This window comes from Sciurus vulgaris, assembly GCF_902686455.1.
Source record: "Sciurus vulgaris genome assembly, chromosome: 12".
Classification (NCBI taxonomy): Eukaryota; Metazoa; Chordata; class Mammalia; order Rodentia; family Sciuridae; genus Sciurus; species Sciurus vulgaris.
In genome coordinates, this window is record NC_136473.1 from 69,161,514 (window position 1) to 69,183,377 (window position 21,864).

At 40.0% G+C, this 21,864-nt stretch overlaps 1 protein-coding gene across 1 annotated transcript in view; it reads left to right on the top strand.

Annotated features, from left to right (window-relative positions):
- USH2A (usherin) overlaps positions 1 to 21,864 on the top strand; it is a 777,454-nt gene that overhangs the window by 722,790 nt on the left and 32,800 nt on the right. The window contains 2 exon segments of the mRNA XM_079107116.1: positions 266 to 1,782; positions 4,542 to 4,863. Of these exon segments, the coding sequence (XP_078963242.1) occupies positions 266 to 1,782; positions 4,542 to 4,863 (1,839 nt within the window).

Here is a 21,864-nt window from a genome sequence, read left to right on the forward strand (position 1 = left end):
AAGAATAAGATTCAATAGCCTTAGGTTTATTTAAATGCTTACTGTTATCCAGCTGTTTAAAAAAAAAGTGTTTTTCTCTTTCTGTGGACCTTACATTAACTGAAAAAGATCACATTTCCACAATTAATATCAGAATGTTTCTACTAGATTAGGGTCATCAAGATGGGGAATAAGGTGGGTAAAGTCTTAAAAGGGGCTAAGTAGCTACACCCAGAAATCACATCCTACAAATTATTATCTTTGCTTCTCTCTCTTCCTCCTCCAGAAATACAACATCTTCAGTGACACTGTCCTGGAGTACACTGGTTTGAGTCGTCAGTTTCTCTTCCGACGCCTGGATCCCTTCACTGTCTACACCCTGATCCTGGAGGCCTGCACCAGGGCAGGCTGTGCCCACTCAGCACCCCAGTCTCTCTGGACAGAGGAAGCCCCTCCAGACTCTCAGTTGACTCCTACAGTCCAGTCTGTGGAATCCACAAGTGTAGAGCTGAGCTGGTCTAAGCCTGTTAACCCAAATGGAAAGATAATTCGTTATGAAGTGATTCGCAGATGCTTCAAGGGAAAGGCTTGGGGGAATCAGACAATCCAGGCCAATGAGAAAATTGTTTTCACAGAATATAATTCTGAAAGGAATGCATTTATGTATAATGACACAGGTTTGCAACCATGGATGCTGTGTGAATATAAAATTTGCTCTTGGAATTCAGTGGGACATACCTGTAGCTCTTGGAATGTGGTAAGGACATTGCAAGCACCTCCAGAAGGTCTCTCTCCACCTGAGGTATCCTATGTATCTATGAATCCCCCCAAACTGCTGATTTCCTGGATCCCACCAGAACAGTCTAATGGTATCATTCAGTCTTATAGGCTGCAAAGGAATGGAATGCTCTATCCTTTCAGCTTTGATGCTGTGACTTTCAATTATACTGATGATGAGCTGCTTCCTTTTTCCACCTACACTTACACAGTCCAAGCTTGCACGAGTGGAGGCTGCTCCACCAGCAAACCCATCAACATCACAACTCCTGAGGCTGCTCCATCAGGAGTCAGCCCTCCAGTTCTTCAGGTCATTAGCGCCAGTCAAATAAATGCATCTTGGTCACCACCATCAATTCAAAATGGAAAGATCACTAAATATTTGCTTAAATATGATGGTAAGGAGTACCTTGCAGGGCAGAGCTTGTCCCTTCTGGTTTCCCATCTGCAGCCTTATACTCAGTACAATTTCTCCCTTATAGCCTGCACAAGTGGAGGATGCACAGCTAGTGTGTCAAAATCCGCCTGGACAATGGAGGCCCCACCAGAGAACATGGATCCCCCAGCATTGCAAGTTACAGGCTCAGAATCAATAGAAATCACCTGGAAACCCCCAAGAAATCCAAATGGCCAGATCAGAAGTTATGAACTTAGGAGGGATGGAACCATTGTGTACACTGGCCTGGAAACGCGCTATCATGATTTCACCCTTACGCCAGGTGTGGAGTATGGCTACACAGTGACTGCCAACAATAGCCAAGGGGGTATTTTGAGTCCACTTGTCAAAGATCGAACCAGTCCTTCTGCACCCTCAGGCATGGAACCACCAAAACTCTATGCCAAGGACCCCAGGGAGATCTTAGTGAATTGGGACCCTCCAGTGAGAACAAATGGCAATATCATCAATTATACCCTCTTTATCCGTGAGCTGTTTGAAAGGGAAACAAAAACTATACACATAAACACAACTCACAGTTCTTCTGGCACACAGTCATTCACAGTAAAGCATCTAAAACCATTTCACAGGTAGGTAGCCAAGCTTGGTATTCTGAGAGCAACTCACTGTCCTCCCTATTGTGTGAGCCCTTGGTCAGTTCTAATGGAGACACTAAAAGCAAGATATGTGATGTCCCCAACTCCTGTCCACTTAACCATCTATAGCAGACAAAGCATGTCCTCATCCCAACCAACGTCTGCTGGCATAACCTCTGGAAAGCAGAATTCTTGCAGGCAATATTGAGGGTCAATTTTTCAGAAATGTTTGTAGCTCATCATCCTGTCTAGAACAAGGTGTGCAGAGATGGGATCGGTTCCCCAAATTGAGTCCCTCCTGAAAATATGCAGGACCTTGAACAGTTCTTAGAGCCCCGCTGGGGCTACCTGACCCAGGCTGTGAATAGAATGAGGTATTAAAGTTCAAAAACATACCAGCCACTGATATCTATTACCAGCCAGATTTTTACAGAACTAAAATGTGTTTTGGGAACAGCCCTTCTTATCTAATCCAGCACTTCTTCTGGGGATAATGAGGCTCTTAGGACAATTTCCCTGCCCACTTCAGGACCCCCTCCGTCTTAATCTCATGACTTCTCTGTACCACATTTCTAGCTCATGTTTTCCTATTTGGGGTCTGAGACAAGCAAGGAAGGATTTTGCTCCCTACACAAAGGAATCTTGCCACCAGCTCTCTTTCCATACCTTAAATAATTGCTTGGCATTTTCCCCTATCACATTTTAAGTAACTCACATCCTTAGAGAGAAGGGTAATAAAAGGCATTTATGCTTAAAATTTAGTAAAACCACTTAAAAAAATTAAAGGCTGAGTGTTGATTTTCATCTGCCATAGGTAAAATAGAGCTTAATTGTAATCTGATGTGTAGACCAGATATCTGCTATAATTATCTCTGATATATAGATCTATTTAAATGAAACATTCATGGTCTTATGCATCTACTCATGACAATTATTTAGGGTCATATTAAATATTAAACAGTAATTAAAACTTCTCAGGTATCGTCCATGCCTAATCCACATGCTGTGTAAGTTGACTTTTATCCTGCTCTTGGCATTAAAAAGGCCCATGTTAGCTGCAGAGATAGACACTTTTTATCAGCTTCCTCTTCACTTGATTGTATATGCAAGTTTCAAAAATCATAACTTGCTCCCTCTTTAAAACTGTCATTCAAAAAGAATTTTAGAGAAGAAAATGGTTTTCCAGATGTGAGAAGGACACTTTTTCCAGACTAGAAAAGAAAAATTTTGATTAATCTGATAATCCTAGCAATGACATGTAAGGACACATAAGTGGTCTCTTCATTATCGACTCTAAGTTATAACACCAGTGACATAAAACAGAATATCATTGCTATATAAAGTGGAAGGTCATGCAGGTTTGGGGGGAGTTGTAAATTTTAGAGCACATCAATATTTACTAGATATTGCAAATTAGTGTGTCCACCTTTACACACCCACAACTGATCAGTAGGAAGTAGTCTTGGAATGCCCTAGTACCAGAAACTGATCCAGGATTTAAAAACTACCACAGTTAATGCAGAAAATGAATCATCCCTATGTGCAGAATCAAAATTGACTTCACAGAATTGGTAAGAAGTCATATCTGCCATATACATATATTGGTAGGAAGTCATATCTGTCATATCCTGCATATTTATTCACCAATAAACTGATCATTCCATCATAGTGGGGGTGGGTAAGAAAGGAGAGAGAGGGGATGAGAAGAAGGGGAATGAAAGAAGTCACAAAGGAATCTTCAAGTATAATTGAGAAGGCAAAATGTGAAACAGAAAGCAAGAAAACAGCAGTCAGTGATTAGAGGAACAAAGAGGAAAGATAGAAGAGGACAAGGCAGAACCAAAAGAAATAACGGGAGAAAGAAAGGTGGCTGAGTGTTGAGGGATAATTAGGAGTGTCATAAAATCAATGGGGCAGGGGAACAGAGAAAAAAGTGCTGCTTTGCAGCCACAGGCACTGAACACTAACCAAAGTCCCTTTTGTTGGAAGGGAAAAATCCCTGTTATGTAAATAGACCTTTCCAAGTGGCCGAGACCAGCTATGAGGCAAAACATAATTGATTAGTTGAGTTTAACTGGATGGTGATAAGGTGTCTCCATGATGGATAATCTAGTGTGTGACTGGGTTAACTTTGGCCCCAAAAGGTCCTTGTGTGGTGTAAGAGGGCCTGTTTTAAGATGTCAGGTATCAGGTGAGGGGATTTATTACCACTGAGACCTTAACACCATGATGTTCCTTCATGACCTGGAAGCATTCCCAGGGAATCACTCAGTCCTGGCTGCAGTAGGAGGAGTCCCCAGCTGCTGAAATGGGTCCCTATTCCCTAAGCTGCATTCTTCATTGCTATGTTAAGTAATTTTGCAGAGAACCAGAATTTTCATGCTGGAAAGAATCTTGACAGTTTATTTATTCCATACAGCTCTCTTTAGAGGAGGAATTGTGCCATCCAAACAGATGAGAATCCTTCCTTTAGTTTGGAAAACCAAAAGGATTTAAAATGTTTATGTAGGGCTGGGGAGATAGCTCAATTGGTAGAGTGCTTGCTCTGCAAGCACAAGGCCCTGGGTTCGATCCCCAGTACCAAAAAAAAAAAAAAAAAAAAAAAAGAAAAGAAAGAAAGAAAGAAAAAAAATAGATAAAATGTTCATGTTCTTCTTTAAAAGAGTTAGTTATATTTAAAAATAAATGTAAATTTGTCTTTCTTATGAGAACACTGTTGTTGGTCATCTGTAATACTGTCTTGTGTCCTGAAGGTACGAAGTACGAATTCAAGCCTGTACTACCCTGGGATGTGCATCAAGTGACTGGACATCCATCCAGACCCCTGAGATTGCACCTCTAATGCAACCTCCTCCACATGTAGAGCTACAGATGGCTCCAGGGGGATTTCAGCCCACTGTTTCCCTTCTGTGGACAGGACCACTCCAGCCAAATGGAAAAGTTTTATACTACGAATTGTACAGAAGACAAATAGAAACTCAGCCTGGAAAATCCAATCCAGTCCTAACCTACAATGGAAGCTTAAATGCATTTATGGATTCTGAACTATTGCCTTTCACAGAGTATGAATATCAGGTAAGAAATGGGTTTCACCAACCATTCAAACTGAGATTGTGTGTACCCATCAGGGTCTGCCTGTAAAAATTGCCTGCAATTTGAAAAACTACTTAATGTGATCTTAAGGATAGTGATAATATTCTTTAAATTTTTTAAGCAGTAAATGAGGGAGGAAAGACCATATTCATTTGCCTTCTTCATTTCCTTAGTTGATCCATGTGATATATGCTTATTTTTTCTACATCGATTTCAAGTGAAGTATTTGCATTTCTCATTAATGAAGTGGTTTCTAACATTCAACATCTCTCTGTCAGTGCTGCCTTGGTAGAAGATGCTCCTTGTGAAAAAGATCTCTTTGAAAATAATTCATTAATTCCTTTTTTTTTTTTTTCTTTTCTTTTCTTTTTTACAGGGCTGGGGATTGAACCCAGGGCCTTGTACTTGCAAGGCAAGCACTCTACCAACTGAGCTATCTCCCCAGCCCAATTCATTAATTCTAATAAAACAAAATCTAATTGTGAACATCTCTATCCACTGTGCTCAAAAAAGATGGAGTGTCAAGATAAGTCTAAAGGGATATAACTAACTTGCACATGGGGATGAAGCAAGTTTTGTATAAAGATGGCATAAAAAAGACCTTGCCTATCTTTAAAAGGCCAAGTATTAAAGATAAAAACATGCACGTGCATTTTTCTTGTAGTAGCAACCTCATTTGCTATAAGGGAAAAATGGTTCCTCTTACCTTTGGTTTAGACTTATTGGGAGACCCTACCAGCATGTCATACAGTCTCCTTGCCATGTTGGTGGGCATAGGAGCCACACTCAGCCCTTCAGACTCAGCTTGGGATTGATATTGAGCAACGTCACTCAGAATTTTAAAAGAAGGGGATGAGAAATCCTGATAAAGTACCCCTCACCTCAATTTAGAAGTTTTCCTTTTCCCTGTTACCTTCCTAGCATGACTCTTCAAGTGTTCTTTGAATTCTGTATGCTCCCAGTACATACTCTTCTGCTTAAGTGAGAATCATATCCTCTTACAGTCAAAGGAAGCTTGCTGATTGGTGCAAGCACTGTGTGGCAGGTGCAATACCAAAAAAAATATTCTAAAACAGGAAAGTGCACCTCAAAATGTTTATCAAAAGGCTAGGGATGCAGCTCAGGGGTAAAGTGCTTGCCTAGCATATGTACCGGGAAAAAAGCTTATCATAACAAGAAATAATAAAATCACCAAGTGGACAGACATATGGTGAGCAAATAGATGAGTAGGATTAGATATAACATTTTTAAGCTTGAAAAAAAATGTTTTAGGTTAGTAGTATATGAGACAAATTACCCAATGATGTTAGTAAGAATCAAAAATGTAAATAGATTTTTTAATTTTTTGGACAAATACACAGATAGAAATTCATAATTTCTTGTTTGCAATTCCAAATCTAAAAATCTCTTAAAAACAAAATTTTGGTTTCTTTGGTTAGGCATAACTCCTTTGGCAGCAAAGCCCAATCTAAATAGACTTGAGACTATTTAAAGTATTCATTTATTCCACTTGCATGTGAATATTTATGTTTTACTGCAGAAATATCATATTTTTTATAAGGTGACTAACCACATTATTCTGGCATATTGCAAAATATGCAGCAGATACATCTTATTACCTTTCTGAAATCTTTTTAAAAAAATTATTTTAAAACACGTCAGGCTCCAAGGGATTAGGATAAGGATTGTGGCTTATGTTGTGAAGGAACAAAATACCTATTGATGCCACAGTAGGAAACAGAATACTGTTAGAAACAGTCAGGACTTATGTGGCCATCCCTTTGTTCTTTTCTTGTTATCTTTACTGAAAAGTGTCAAGTTATCAAAGATTCCTCAGTTCTCAATTATCTCTTCTCCCTTATGAATAAAAATGTACCTTTGTGAGAAAGATGGAATTGACATGAAATCTTTGGCCCAAAATTTACATGACCCAGCTGAATGCAAACCAGTCATGACAGCATCTTGGGCATGGTGTCATGTCCCTGGGATATCTATCAGGCATATTTTCTGTAGCAGTCTCATCTCACTTGTCTAAGGAATGGTAAACTCCAAACATGTGTCTTATCTGTAGTAAATTTCTTATCAGGAGCTAAGGATGATCAAGGGACCCACATTTCAGAGGGGTGGCAAGTTAAGACTCTGAGGCTGTGTGTTCTCTTTTGTAACTGTTTTTATCAGCTCTGCATCACAGATCTCCTCCATACTCATCTCACCCAAATGAAAGCATTTCATTTGGTTTTCAGAACGAACTGATCTTCAAATGAGCATTTATTAACTAATCCTCTGTTGTTACAATATAAGGATAGAGAGCTGGGTTGTGGGGCTGGAGCCTATCAGACCCAGTTCTTGTGAAAAATGATATTTTGAAAAGCAGAGATTAAATGCTGAAATAAATGAACTAGATTATTAGATTTATCTAGCCTGTGTAAATGATGAACTTTTATGGACCCTGAGTAATTCCACGAAAGTCATTGAGGAAGCTATATACTAAAGGAATTTGTTTTCCCCTTAACAAAAGAGTATTTTGTCTGTAAGATGAATTTGCATTGCTTTCAAAGCCACTTGAGGGTCCCTCCATCTGCAAGTTGCATTTGAGGAAACACCTTCATTGTCCTAGACACAATCTGTTTAGTTAACACCTTACAGTGATTTGAATCGTCTGCAGAGGATTGTGTTGTTAAGGTAATTTGTATCTTTGTAGGGACTTAAAACAAGAGAGCTCAGAAACTCCCAGAGGTGTGGGACTAGCCTTCAGAGGGGTGACGGCTGCTCTGTCACATCCCCATGATGTGCCCTGAGTGTCAGAAGTGGCACTTTCCTACACTGCACTGCATCATTGTATTCACTTCTGGTTTTGTGTCGTTGTTGTTGTTTGTTGTCGTTAAAGGCAGCTGCCAAGTGCTGAGAGCAGTGATGTAGGATGGGGGAGGAGTTACTGAGATCAGGACTGTCTGATGCCCTCATGGCTGTGGCATGTCTGGTTCCTGGGAATGTTTCTGTGCCAGGGCACAGGATACCTAGCTGCTGTGGCAGTGACCTGCATGAGGAGGTTCTGTGCAAGAGTCCTATCAGTTCTAACCTTGATCTCAGGCACACAGCTCCCAGGAAAGAAGGAATTCTTATCCTAGACAACCACAATGTTTCACTAGTTCCATTTCTTCAGTTCTGACTGCCTTACAGTAACTTTAAACAATGGACTTTCTTGAGAGCTACACAAAGCTCCTAACATTGCACTTCGCAACTATGGATTGCAACTATGAAAAACTACATAGGATGTCCTAGTTTCTGTAACTTTCCTGAATACAAAGATTAATGGTTGCATAGTCTTTAACCTGATAATGAGACATATATAAATAAAGATTGTTGGCATAACTCTTTAGACCTGCATCTCCATCAGAGAGCAGGCTCCACCTGATCCCAGCTTTAATCTGCAAGATTTGTGTCTGTGAATCTTTATTTTCCAATCCCCCTTTGCCCCTTGCCAGACTGGAGAGTTTTGTCATGCTGGTCGCAGCAGCTATGATTCAGTTACAGGGAAGAAAAAGGCAGCATTCTCTAGTTTAAATTAATGCATCACAGCAGTTGTTCTGTGACAGAAAAGAATAGAGTGTAGTTAAGTTCTGACAGACAGGAGAGTCAGGAAATATCTGAAGAAATGGACGGTTACAGAGAGAGGGGGAACCACTCACTGTAGAAGACCATAGAGGTCAAGGGTTAACATGTCACTCACCTCACAAAAATTCTCATAACCAACTAGGTAACGGTTCATTTGAAAAAGTCATGTTATATCACACCACCTTTTTTTCAGTAGCACCTCAATTTTCAACACCCCAAGGTAGGTTCCTAGTAGAGAAGGATTACCCAAAGAGCTTGTTCAAAGTGCAGATTCCTGAGAGTAGGAAAGGATGAAGGAACTTCAGCAGCTCAGGTGGCCCATGACACTTTTTTTAAAAAACATATTTCTCCAGAGTAGCAGTACCCCATTTAAGCTTGAATTTTAGGTTCCTGGCCCTGACTGCATGTCAGAATCACATGGGGAACTGTGACAATATTCCTCATGATACCCAGGCCCCACCCCTCTGGAGTTCTTATTCCTGGATGAGTTCAGTCATCTCAGAAGTTCAAAAGGTCCCCAGGTGGTCCTAATGTGCAGCCAGGGTTGAGAATCCTTATTGTAAATTGTTGTAATGTGGATTACCTGGAAAAGTGAAGCCAGCTCCTTATGCACACTTAATTCGCTGTGACAATAATGATCACCATTCTATTTATCTTGGTCTATCCATAGTTTTACTGTTTTTTTGTTTAGTTTTGTTTTTAGACAGGGTTTTTCTATGTTGCTTAGACTGAATTCAAGCTCATCTTCCAGTCTCAGCTTCCCAAATAACTGGGATTACAGGAGTACTAAAAGCCAAAGTGAGTGCCTTTATTATAAGTGCTGGGATTGAACCCAAGACTTCACACACATTAGGCAAGTGCTCTACCACTGAGTTACATTTCCAGCCCTATAACTTTCTTAAAGAAGAATCCTATTGTCTTATTTGAAGCTAAGAAGAGGACAGAATGTATTATCTGGGAAGTTTATGTCTCAATCAAATAATTTACTTCTTTCCCTCTTGGATTTTCTTTGGTTGTGGCCACCATTGTTTTATTCTGTCTTGCTTCTAACTCAAGAAGCCTGATTTTTTGTGGTAAGCATTAGCATCATTAAAAACAGAGCACTTTTCTAAGTTGGGTCATTTCAACACAATATCTAGAATTTCTAGATGCTGAAGGACTAAACTCTGAAGAATAAGCTTTCATAAAACCTGTAAAGTTGGAATTTTGAGTCAAAAAATTTGGAAGTGTCTTTATTTCATGAGGACACATGGGTTACTTTGTAGAGCAATGTAGTGCCACATCCTATTAGAAAACTCTCTCTGTTTCAAATGTAATTTACCAAGATCTAATTCTTAAACAACACTGTGTTTTCACACATAAGTGAGATGCTTCTATAGTAAATGAAATCCTTCCAGTGCAAAGACATTTTCCTTAAATGAAGACCACAGGTTTATTCAGCAGTGCTATAGAATATTTACAAATCAAATATGATTTTATCCACAGACTACTCAATTATGTCTTCAATCCTTTCAAAATTGTGCTGTACTACTATATATAATATACAGCTTCCTTATGGTTTGGATCTTAAGTGTCCCCAAAAGTTCATGTGTTGAAGACTTGGTCCCTAGGGTGGATTCTTTAAAAGAGGAGGGGCCTAGTTGAAAGAAGGAGGTTGGTGGGTGCTTGCCTGCAAAGGGTATATTGGTGCCCTGGTCCTTCTTTTCTCTCTCTTCCTTGCTTCCATGAGGTAAGCCTATTTTCTCTGCCCATTTGTCCTCTGCTGTGATGATGTATCTCACTATAGGTCCAAAAGCAATGGAGCCAACCAACCATGGGCTTTTGGAAAACTCAGAAACTTTAAGCCAAAACAGTTCTTTCCTCTTTAAAAATTATTTATCTCAAATCCTTTGCCACAGTAGCAGAAAGTTGACTAACACAGAAAATTTGTATCAATAAGTGGGGTGGTTACTGTGACTATACCTGTCTGACCCTGTAGTTCAGAAACCTTGAACTGATTCACAGAAGGAGTTTGAAAAGGCTTGAAAAACCAGCTAGAAAATGCTTGGAATGAGATAAATGCAGCATACTGGATAATTCTAGTGTGATCTTAGAAGACTAGAATGCCAGTAGGAATGTTGACAGTAAAGATTGTGCTCATGAGGTTTCAGATAGGAATGAGGACTAATGGGAACTGGACTAGAGGCCATTCATATCACATTTGGCAAAGAACTTGTCTACACTTTTTCCAAACCCTGAGACTGTGTGAGGCTGAATTTAAATATGAAAGACTAACTAATCTAGTAGAGGAAAATTCAAGGCAGCACAGTATTCAGGCAGTAGCCTGCATATTGCTGGCAGATTTTAGTCAGGTTTACAGTGAGAATTGGGAGCAAGAAACAGAGCAGAAATATTTGAAAAACTTGCCAGAAAGGGAACTTTAAAGTTGTGGCCAACCAGGATGTAGATGCTAAAAAAAGAACAGCCCATTAAAAAGAAGTCAAGTACTTTTTGCATTGGTACAAAAGGAAAATGGCTTGAGAATAACTCAGGAATTAGCAAGAACCCATTCATGAAAGGCTCAAGTGTTAATTCATTTCAAAGACGTTGCTTTGAGAAGAAAGTGCAGAGTGGCCTGTTTGGAGTATCCTGCCTGCTCAGGGCCACTTAGGGAATTATTTCTCTGGGACTCCTTTCCCTATATTTAGTCATCCAGGCACTCAGAGGAGGCTGCAGCAGTGTTTTAAGTGAGTTTGGGTGCAATTTCTGCTGGCAGCAGACTTTGGTGTCATGTAATGCTGGTTTTACAAACAGGAAGAATGCAATGATTTGTTCATCTCAAACTTTTTGTCACAATGATGCAAAGCCAACTGTCACAACCTCCAAATTCTGTGAGGGAAAGTTCTTAATTATTCAGCAAGCAAATTAGGACAGTAGTCTCCCCACAGGCTTCAAGAGAGATCTGGATGTGAGTCTTACTTCATATTTCAGTTTCTTGTGATTTTTGTTTGTTTGTTTTTGCATTGCTGGGGATTGAACCCAGAGTCTCACATATGCTCGTCAAGTGCTCTCCCACTGAGCAGCACCCCAGCTTGGCAAGTTTCAATTTTTACCTTCAGGGAGTGAACTGAGGCTAATGAGTAGCTCTCAGTAATTGTGCATTCATATTCATACTCTCGCTTAAGGCAATGACTCACCACGGAGTTGCTGGGGCCTGCCAGGGCTCCCCCTTTCACTGAATCATGCTGTCACTGACTTAATTAGTTTTTCTGAAACTTCCCCACTTAGACAGATTTTTGCGATTAGCACCCCCACACACTCAGGGACTCTGAAGTCTTCTGCTGCCTCATGACTGGATGATTAAGGAGCCACAGGTCAGCCTTAGAGGCAACCCTATGACTCACTCTTCTGATCTTGGGCCTAGTGTTGCAGGAGCCCACACAGGACAGCAGCCTGCTGTCTCCTAACAGATTAGCACTGTTCACAAACAAAAGGTTGAAAGGAAGGGTTGTAAGGGATACAGGGGGGATCCTGACTGTCCCTGCCGAAGGCAGCTGACAGAAGACCACAGGAAGATCCCATGGAGGCCTTCCCTATACCAACTCCCACAAAAGGGTAAAAAATTGTAGGTGATCAGTTAGAAGGGAAAGAAGTGGGGACAGCAGTTCTAGTCCTAGATGCTTAAACAAATTAATCTCTCTGGTCATTCCTGTGTCTTAGTTCAGGCTGTTAGAATATCATAGGCTGGATGGCTTAAACAACTACCATTTATAGTTCTGGAGGCTGGGAAGTCCAAGGTCAGGACACCTGTAGGTCCTGTGCCAGGTGAGGGCCACTTTCTGGTTTGCAGATAGCGGTCCTCTCATTGTAGCTTCACAAAGCAGGCAGGAGGGGAGGGAGGAGGAAGGGCTCCCTCTAGTGTCTTTCTCTTCTTTTAAGGACTTTAATCCCACTCATGAGGGCTCCATGAGCTAATTACTGACCAAAGGCCTTATCTCCAAATATCTTCACATTTGGTATTCAACACATAAATTTGTGGGTCTCAGCCATTCGGTCCATAGCCGTGGTGTACACAGAAAAGCTCCCTCCAGTTCTTAAATTGATGGGCCAAGCGGGGGTTTTTAGAAATTCTGATCAAACTTGATCTTCTCTTGATTAGTTTTTGTAATCTACAGTTTGTAAAACCTGACAACAAATCCTTATCTAAAGCAATTAGATTTGCTAGTAGTATTTAACCTTAAGTGTGTTGGTACAGTGATGCAAATGATTGTGATGTCAGCTCTTCAGACAAGAAATGGTTACATGTTTGTCCATCACCAAAATGGACATATGGAAATAGCGGTAGTGGTGTCCCTTACTGAAACCCAGCTTATTTATTTACTAACAAATTTATTTTAAAAGTATAACTATATTACATCATATGAATGTAAATTTATAATAGAACTAATTTATTTAGTTTACTACATGAGCTGCTTTTATGTCTGTAAGTAGATCCACACCATCCACATGGTATTGTGACTATTTTACTTTAGAAGGGAATTATCTCTGCTCATCTTTGTAAGAAGAGGACTGAAGGGATTCCCTGAAACCAAGAGAAAGTTCTGAACACCAGACCTTCAAGACCCAGAGGGAGGACTCCACGTCATTGGATTCAGTCCTTCTCTTCTCCTTCCCTCTTCTTATCTTGTCTCTGTTTGTCTCCATTTCTGCACAAACTCTCTCCAGGGATTAGAGAAATCACTATTGGCACCCCCAGATTTAGATCTTCTCTACACCTCAGTTTCCTTATCTTTGCAATATGGGAAAGAATAGCCCTGAACTCATAGGCATTGGGGTTAAATGAGTTCATATGTGAACATGTTTGGGACAGTAGCTTATACATAGAAACTACTCAACTAGTACAACAATAATCATTATTGTCATTACCCTTCCTCCTTACCTTAGAAGGAGGACTTCTTTTTCCCAATGTTGGAAAATCCACCAAGAGCAGGACTCTGACTTGCCCTACTGCACATGAGCTTTCCTGTGACCTGAGAGAATGAAGTTCTATGACTGGGCAGGCTGCTTCTACGACTATTTCTGCAGTCAGGGCTAAATGGGACGTGGCGGAAATGCTTTCAGCAAAAAACAAGAACTGGCCCCGTACCCTGCACACACCAGTGCCACTGACAAATCCTCTGCACTGTGAATTATATGCAATCTCTATGTTCTTTCTCCTTGGATGCTGAAAGCTGTCCTGATCTTCAAATGAATAAAAACAAGTTAAGATCACACAACTGGGGCAAGATATTAGGTGTTTAATATTTTGCAGTCTCGCTTTTCTCATTCAACCACGGGTGTGTTGTGAGAACTAAGAAATCTTGTGTGTTTAGCAGGATACTTGCGGCAGGCACAGTAGGTCCAGGCCCCGCCCCTCCCTCCCCTCCAGCCCCCAATTAGCTAGAAGAAGGAAGTCCATTCTTCAAGATGGAAAAGAGCCGAGTTTAGAGAATTCTTTTGTCTGTACAAATGAATCATTAATAAAATATTAGAATGTAAAAATCTCTAATCAAGAGCACAATTGGCTCTGAAGCTGTGACACTCCTTCAGTAGGCAGACGACCTTCCTTGTCCTTGCCATCTCTCTTCTCAGAAAAAAAAAAAAATTGCCCACATAGCCATGACTAAAATTCCTCCCAAATCCCATAGTCTGATTTTTACTTTTCTGGGACTAGCTACTCACTTCCTAGTGCTGTTTTCTACGGCTGTCACCCTCACCCTGTCCCTTCCCTGAGCATTTTCTGTATCACATTTAGAGACAACTTATTGAGCTTGTTTTCTGTTTGGTTTTGGACTTGCATTTAATTAGGTATTAATCTCACTAACGTATTTCTGACCAGCATGGAGGCTTTTGTTTGGTTAGTTTCTCCCACAAGTACTGAGCTCCCTCCACCCCCACTTCCCACAGATCAAGGTTTTAAATGATTTATTGATATTGTGTGACTCAGGCGTGCATCTGTTCTAAAACTTTGGGGTGTGAGCTTACAGTTTAGACTGAAGGCCACTAGGACATTGCCATGCACAGAAAACTCGGATCTGCCACTAGACCAGGGGGCAAAGCACTTTTTGCCCTCAGGAACTCTGTTCCTGTGGGACATGATCTCTGCCCTGTAGGTGAGCACATTCAGAAGCAGTTCCAGGTCTTCCTCCTCTCCTCCTATCTCTTGTGGCGTCCCTTAGGACTCCATTCTTAAGCTCCTATTGTTGTCCGGCTTTTCAGTACTTGGAGACAAGTTTTGTAGCTAAAGATGGGTGGGTTCTCATCCCTATGCAAATGTAATTTGAGCCTCCTTTCTCTGTGTTGGATATTGACTGGAAATAAAATGTGAAACCCTCTGGAATATTCTAATGCAAATGATGTGTAATTCCAACCAATATAAGGCTCTTCACAAAGAGTTCTGGTTCCATGATGAGACCATGAAAACAAAAGCTTTCCAAAGTCACTTAAAACTTAGGTCCTGTAAAGACATCCAGGAAGGAATGAGACATGTTTTGCTTATTTTCCTTTGTCCTGTAAGTGGAGTATTTGGTAACCTGTCACTAGTAAGTACCCACCATGTTCAGAGTATGTACCTAGTTGCTAAGAGTGAAGGAGAAGGCAAAAAACCCCTTAGGGACCTAAAGTCTTCATTTGATAAGACAATGAAACATGCCCATGAATAATGTTTCCCGTACAAATATAGCTCTGAACATAGAAGTCTAAAAGATCTAAGGCCCAGCATACAATAGGCTTTCTCATCTTCAGAGACAGCATTATTTCCACACCAAATTCTCATAGCCACTCTTATTTAACTAAGATGGGTGCAACAGAGGGGATATCTAACCTAACCTAACCAAAATCATTCCATAAACAAATGAGGAGGCACTCTTTCTCTATGTTTTCAGTCTCACTCAGAAAAACAGAGAGGACAAAGGGGAGGAGAAGGAGAAGGAGGGGGAGGAGGAGGAGGAGAAGGAGGAAGAGAAAGAGGAGAAACATTCTTCCAGATTTTCATTCTTATGATCAAATGCCTCTCTCAAGCCTCCCTCTTATTGGTACCTGTGAAAAGGTTCAAAATGTTCTCCTTTATATCCATCAGGGTCTCAACAGGAAACAGATGGCACACTCCAAAGGGTGTTTGAAGAGAATTTTAAGGAGACCAATTATGGAGGTGTGGGCAGAATCAGAAACTCAATAAGGGATGTTTAACTATCCAGGGACTAGCCATAGCCAAACTGTCACCTTCCAGGTCTGAAGGGACCAGGAAGAAGCTTTGAGAAGGAATGAAACCTTGTCGAACTGTGGTGCAGAAGAGAGGGAGTAGGAGACCCTGAGCTCTCTCCTCCCTTGGAACAAATCCAGCTGGAAAGAGGCCAGAGGAGAAATGATCCAGGTGAAGGGGTCTGTGGAAGTCAGCCTCCTGGGTTAGAGGGAATGTCAGAGAGTCCAGAGAAGGTCAGAGAATGGATCTGGAGAAAAGCCAGCACATCCCCCAGACCTCAGCCTGGCGGCTGTTTCTCACCCACATGTGACATTGCGTTCTTCAGTAGAATCCTTCCAAGGCTAGATGATCACTTTGACAGGCTTTGGCTTGCCACTCTCTTGTTATTGATAAACCACTAAGTAAATCTGAAGACTTAAGGTGGATTGCACTTAAGCACTTGAACCAATGATATATTTCCATCAAATTCTAAATAAATGCCCTTGTCTAAATGAAGCAATCAAATCTACAGGTGGAAACAACACGAACACATTTAAGTAAATCAGATGCCTCCAAATGAGATCTTTAAGAGATGGTTGAGAATTCCCATTAATTGATTTATCTATCTGTTGATGGATCTGATCATTACTAAGATGCCTATAAGCATCTAGGAAACTGAACAATTCTCTCCTTGATGCTATAGGCATATCCGTAATGGAAACCAGAAATAAAATTCTTTTCACTGAAGGACCTGTTGAATTGCTTTCATGTTTTCGTTTGCTATTGGTGCATCAGTTACACAGAATGGTAGGTTTCGTTTTGGCATATTTACACAACCCAAAAACACAGTTTAATCAATTTCACTCCTTAACACCCCACACCCTTCCTTCTTCTCTCCCTTGATCACCTCCCTTTACCCTAATGGTTTCCCTTTTCCCTGTTTTATTATTCCTCCCTCTAGCTCCCACACGTACCACAGTTTTCTAAGTCTGATTTATTTTGGTCTCCAGTTTCACCCATTTTCCTCCAAATGACATAATTTCTTTATGGCTGTATATATATATATATATATATATATATATGTACACATATATATAACATGTAAATACGTATATGTGTAAAATATTATGTATATATATATAACATTTTGTATAAATATATACATGTGCGTGTATGTGTGTATATATATATGTATATATATATATATATACATATATATATATCTTTTTTTTTCTTTATCCATTCACCTCTTGATGGTCACCTAGGCTGATTCCATTACTTGGCTATTATGAATTGTGCTGCAGTCAACCTAAGTATGCATGCATCTCCAAAGTATGCTGACTTTAATTCTTGTGGATAAATACCAAGGAATGATATAGCTGGATCCTATGATAGTTCTATTTTTAACTTTCTGAGGAACATCCATACTGATTATCATAGTGGCTGAACTAATTTATATTCCCAGCAACCATGTATAAGAGTTTCTTTTTCGCACATCTTCAACAACATTTATTGTTATTGATATTCTTGGTGATTGCCATTTTAACTGGAGTGAGATAGAATTTCAGTGTCGTTTTGATTTGTGTTTCCCTGAAGGCTAAAGATGCTGAACATTTTTTATGTAGTTGACCATTTGTGTTTACTTCTCTTTTTTTTTTTTTTTTTTTTTTTTTTTTTTTTTTTTTTTTTTTTTTTTCTTTTTTTTTTTTTTTTTTTTTATTGTAAACAAATGGGATACATGTTGTTTCTCTGTTTGTACATGGCGTAAAGGCATACCATTTGTGTAATCATAAATTTACATAGAGCAATGTTGTTTGATTCATTCTGTTATTTTTTTCCCTTCCCCCCACCCCTCCCACCCCTCTTTACCCTCTATACAGTAGTACCTTCCTCTATACTTGCCCCCCTCCCTAACCCTAACTCTTGTGTTTACTTCTCTTGAGAAGAGTTATGGTTTGGATATGAGGTTTTAGGTGTGAAACAATGCAAGAACGGCCGCAGGAAAAATGATTGGGTTGTGAGAGACTTAACCTAATCAGTGAGTTAAATCCCCTGATAGGGATTAACTGAGTGGTAACTGAAGTGATGGGGTATGACTGGAGGAGGTGGGCATTAGGGTGTGGCTTTGGGTATATATTTGTGTCTGGCCAATGGAGTCTCTCTGTGCTTTCTGATCACCATGTTAGCTGCTTCCCTTCCCTCTGCCACACTCTTCTGCCATGATGTTCTGCCTCACCTTGAGTCTAGAGGAATGCAGCCTGCTGTCTATGGGTTGAGATCTCTGAAACCGTCAGCCCTCAAACAAAATTCTCCTCCCCTAAAATTGTTCTGGTCAGATCTTTTAGTAACAGCAGCAAAAATACTAACTAAAATAAGAAGTGTCTGTTCAGTTCATTTGCCTGTTTCTTGATTAGGTTATCTACTTTTTTAATATTGAGTTTTTGAGTTCTTTATATATTCAGGGTATTAATCTTCTGTTGTTAAGAATAGCTAGCAAAGATTTTTCTCCCTTTCTGTTGAGTGTCTCTTCACTCTGTTATTTTCTTTGCTGCTTAAAAGTTTCTTAAATGTGACATCTCATTTATTGATGTCCTCTTCAGGAAATCTTTGCTTGTGCCTATATGTTGAAGCATTTCCCAATTGCAAAGTTTCTGTTGTTATACTTAGGTCTCTGACCCATTTTGAGTTGATTTTTGTGCAGGGTTAGAGATAGGGATATAGTTTCATTTTTCTTCATGTAGATATCCAATTTTCCCACCAATTTTTACTTGGGTACTTTTTGAGAAATTTTAGTAATAAGGCAAAGTAGAGAATGCCATCCAATGAATAAGTTTTAATGTAGGAGAAATATTTCTGAAAATGCAGGGTTTTATTTATTCTATCCCTTAAAACTCTGAAGAAAGGCAAAGAGAGACCTGGGGGCCGAACACAGAATGCTGTAAGGCTTGCAAATCTCTTATTGATCCATAACAACTAACTGGGACCCAGAAGTGAATTACTAAATTTTTACTAGTCCCACTATCTCTTCCCACCTGTCAACTCAGTATTATTTATTTTGTGTTTTCTGTGTGCTAAGAAATAGCTAAGAACTTTATGTGAATTAAGTACTCTCATAACAACCGTTTGAAATAAGTGTTTTTAACATCGTTTTACAGATGAGAGATCTGAGGAAGTGAGAAAATGGATAAGATGCCCAAGGATGAAGAGTGGGGAAGTAGAAGGATAAAATTTGAACCTTGAGATTCAGTTTCCAAACCTTGTGTTTTTAAATTCCGCTGCACAGTTGCTTCAAAATTGCTTTTGAAATCTTGGCAAACCATTTTTTAAATTTTATTTTGGGGGGATACAAGGGGTTGAACTCAGGGGCACTCGACCACTGAGCCACATCTCCAGCCCTGTTTTGTATTTTATTTAGAGACAGGGTCTCACTAAATTGCTTATGGCCTCCCTTTTGCGGAGACGACTTTGAACTCTCGATCCTCCTGCCTCAGCCTCCCGAGCTGCTGGGATTACAGGCTTGCACCATCACACCCATCTTGGAAAACTATAAATGTTTGTCTTCTACCCCATTCTTCATAAATTTATAAAAACATTATTGCACGTGACTCTCAGAATGGCCCTTCCAGGGAGGTATTGTTAGTATTATTATTTTTAATAATCAGGAATCTAAATGATTTAGCAAATTCCTCAGTGAAAAAAGGGCAGAGTCGGAACTCAGATTCAGACTTTCTGGCCCTACATTCAGTGATGGTTCTGCTAAATGATAGCCTCTTCATATCACCCCCTTTAGAAGCAGACTTCCCAACAGTTTAGGGGTACATTTTGTCTGCATTACTTGCTGGCTCTGGATACTCATCAAGTGATTTAAATTCACAAAGCCTTAGTTTTCTTATCTGTAAAACTGGAATGAAAAGACTTATCTCAATAGGGTTGCTGTGAACCTTAATTTAAAGGCTAGGACATTGTTGCATATTAAATTCAAATTTAATACATAAATACATAGAAAGTGTTCAATACCCACTGTTCCTGTTCAATGTAAATCAAACAGTGACTCACCCACAGGGAGCGCTCCCTTAGCTTCCTGTGAAACACACACTCCTCTCTGGTTCCACAGGTGCTTTCATGGTTTCCCATCTGTCCACTTCTCTCCTCTCATTTCCTCTGATTCTTTCTCACAAAGACCAGCCATACCAGCCCTGGGCTGAGAATCCGGCCTGAGGGCCTTTGCGCAAGCTCTTCCTTTTGCATAGAATGTTTTTCCTCTCTGTCTTCATATGGTGACCTCCTGTTCATTGCACCCCAGCTTGATTGCCACCTCCTGGACCAGCCAAACATTTCTATTCTACCACCCTGCCTATGTCACCCCACACTGTGTCTTTTCCTTTCTAGTCTGTATCATTCCTGCTTCTTATTGTTTGCCTCTCCCCATTCATGCGTTTGTTTCAGTCTTGTTCACTGCCGCATGCCCAGTTCATAGACCAGTGTCTGGCACCTAGGATCAGCTCTCTCAATATCTGTTGAATTCCTGGAGGATGAGTAGTCTGACCTAGTTAACTATACTCATTCCTAGAGATGTTAATCATACCTAGTGATTGTGATCTTAGCTTACTCTAACAACTTATTGTGGATAAAGTATAAGCTGTATCAGGATATAATTACCATTTTAGTGAGTATAATGGAATTCTGATACATCTGTATGTGTTTTGAACAGTGTGGGAAGTATGTGAGTAGTACTTGCCTCTGTGTAATATGCTGTGTTGTTTAAAGCAAGACGAACAGCAGGAATGGATGCCACTGCATTTATGGTCATTTCCACCATCTCACTTTGGGGCTGTCCTCCACAGAAGCAGTCCCTGCGGGGCTCTGCAACAGGCCCAGGCAGCAATCCACACACTGGAAAGGCATGCCAGGCCTTCCTCGGGGCTTTATAGAGAAAGTGGTGGCAAGTATGGGCCTTTATATCCCATATCTCTATCGGAAGACTGGCCCTACCACTTTCCAAGTTGGATAAACTTCTCTGCACTTCAGTTTCATCATTTGTAAAGTGAGGGTAACCCCATAAGTTTGTTGGGAGGATGAAATAGATTCAAATATATAATATACTAACAAAAGTAGAAAGCAATTAACTTCCCCTGTGAGAGTTGAATGGGACTGAGTTCCTATTTCCTTTCAGGGAAAGCATATGTAAGCAATAGAGAGTAGCATGTAATAAATTTCACATTTTTGTTATTATTAAAAACGAATCAAGATCAATTTCAGTATTTCTCACTTGTTGTTCCTTCCTTATATTTTAGAAAAGAGTCATCTTCATATTTATGGAACAACTCCAATGAGCAAGGCAGTATGCTAAGCAGTTGTAAGAGAAGACACCCATTTCCAGCAGGGGAAGTGTCTTGTAATTTCTTTAGTTGTTTCACGTCTCTGAATTTCAAAAGTGCCAGTAGGAAGCAAGACAATGTCCTGCTGTACCTTTCTTCCCCTGGGTCCCAAATTCAATTAAAATCATGTTCCATCTTGCCTGATCCAAAGTGTTTCAGATGAAAGGAGCCTGGATCCAAAGTGTTTTACAGAGACTATATATCTGTAAAAGTGAGACTGTAACATATCCTGCAAAGTACCATGCAAACAGAGATGCTGAAAAAAGTCTATTTGATGATAAAAGGAAATCAGACAGGTGGATAGTGAAATAGACAGCTACATAGATCTTTTCAGCAAGTTATTCCTTTATGGCTGGAGCCTGCAGGGCTACTCATGAACTAAAATAATCTTGTAATCATGTAATTTCAGATTTATTGCCTTTTCTTTTCAGCCATGAGTCTCCCTAACCACAATTCTGGCAAAGCCCAACTTGGCAAATTGCTATTCAAACATATTCAAAACCCACGACAAGCTACCCTTTAAAAAGGCATTAGCATGAATGCCATGGGAAAATATACCCCAAGGTTGTAGATGAATTGATATGATTTCCTTGATTGTATCTTTTTATTTATGAGGCATAATTTATGAGCACTGGAGAGCAAACTGCAATGAGTGATGACTAACTACAGCCAAAGTCATAAATCAAGAGCAGTGAAAGAAGCCGTGATTTTGATCGAATCTATTGAATTAGCTCTTGGCCTTAGCCAATACAGGTATTGGAAAGACCTTTTTAATATCTATCTGTCTCCCTC